The sequence below is a fragment of the Phaethon lepturus genome, unplaced genomic scaffold (genome assembly GCF_000687285.1).
Source record: "Phaethon lepturus isolate BGI_N335 unplaced genomic scaffold, ASM68728v1 scaffold35937, whole genome shotgun sequence".
Taxonomy (NCBI): domain Eukaryota; kingdom Metazoa; phylum Chordata; class Aves; order Phaethontiformes; family Phaethontidae; genus Phaethon; species Phaethon lepturus.
The window spans coordinates 1-333 of NW_010554639.1; the positions used below are offsets into that span (position 1 = coordinate 1).

General features: G+C 66.4%; 1 protein-coding gene across 1 annotated transcript in view; it reads right to left on the bottom strand.

Moving 5' to 3' along the window:
* Window positions 1-221: 221 nt before the first annotated feature.
* MUC1 (mucin 1, cell surface associated) overlaps window positions 222-333 on the bottom strand; it is a gene marked incomplete at both ends in the record, with an annotated part of 1690 nt that continues 1578 nt past the window's right edge. The window contains one exon of the mRNA XM_010291927.1: window positions 222-318. Coding sequence (XP_010290229.1) covers window positions 222-318 — 97 coding nt within the window. The remainder of the gene's footprint in view (window positions 319-333) is intronic.

The window sequence follows — 333 nt, forward strand, 5'->3', positions numbered from 1 at the left end:
TGAAAGTTATGCTCACCTCCCGGCCGGGAGGGGACTGGCGTGGGGCGGGCTCCCAGGGCCACATGTCCCCTGCCCCACCGGCTCCGTTAGCCATTAACCCAGCGGTCAAGGGACCTGCCCAGCTGCACCAAAAAGCACCTTCCCCTGCACCCCCTCAGCCCCGCAGTAGCCGGGACGCTGGGCACGAGCGGCCACCAAGGATGGTGGCACTCGGGTCTCACCTGGCTGTAGGGGTTGGGCTTGCTGTTGGGTGACACGTAGCGCCCGTGGCTCTGGTACGGAGGGTACTCAGCCATGGGGTGGTAGGAGGCCATCGTGCTGAACAGGTCCAGC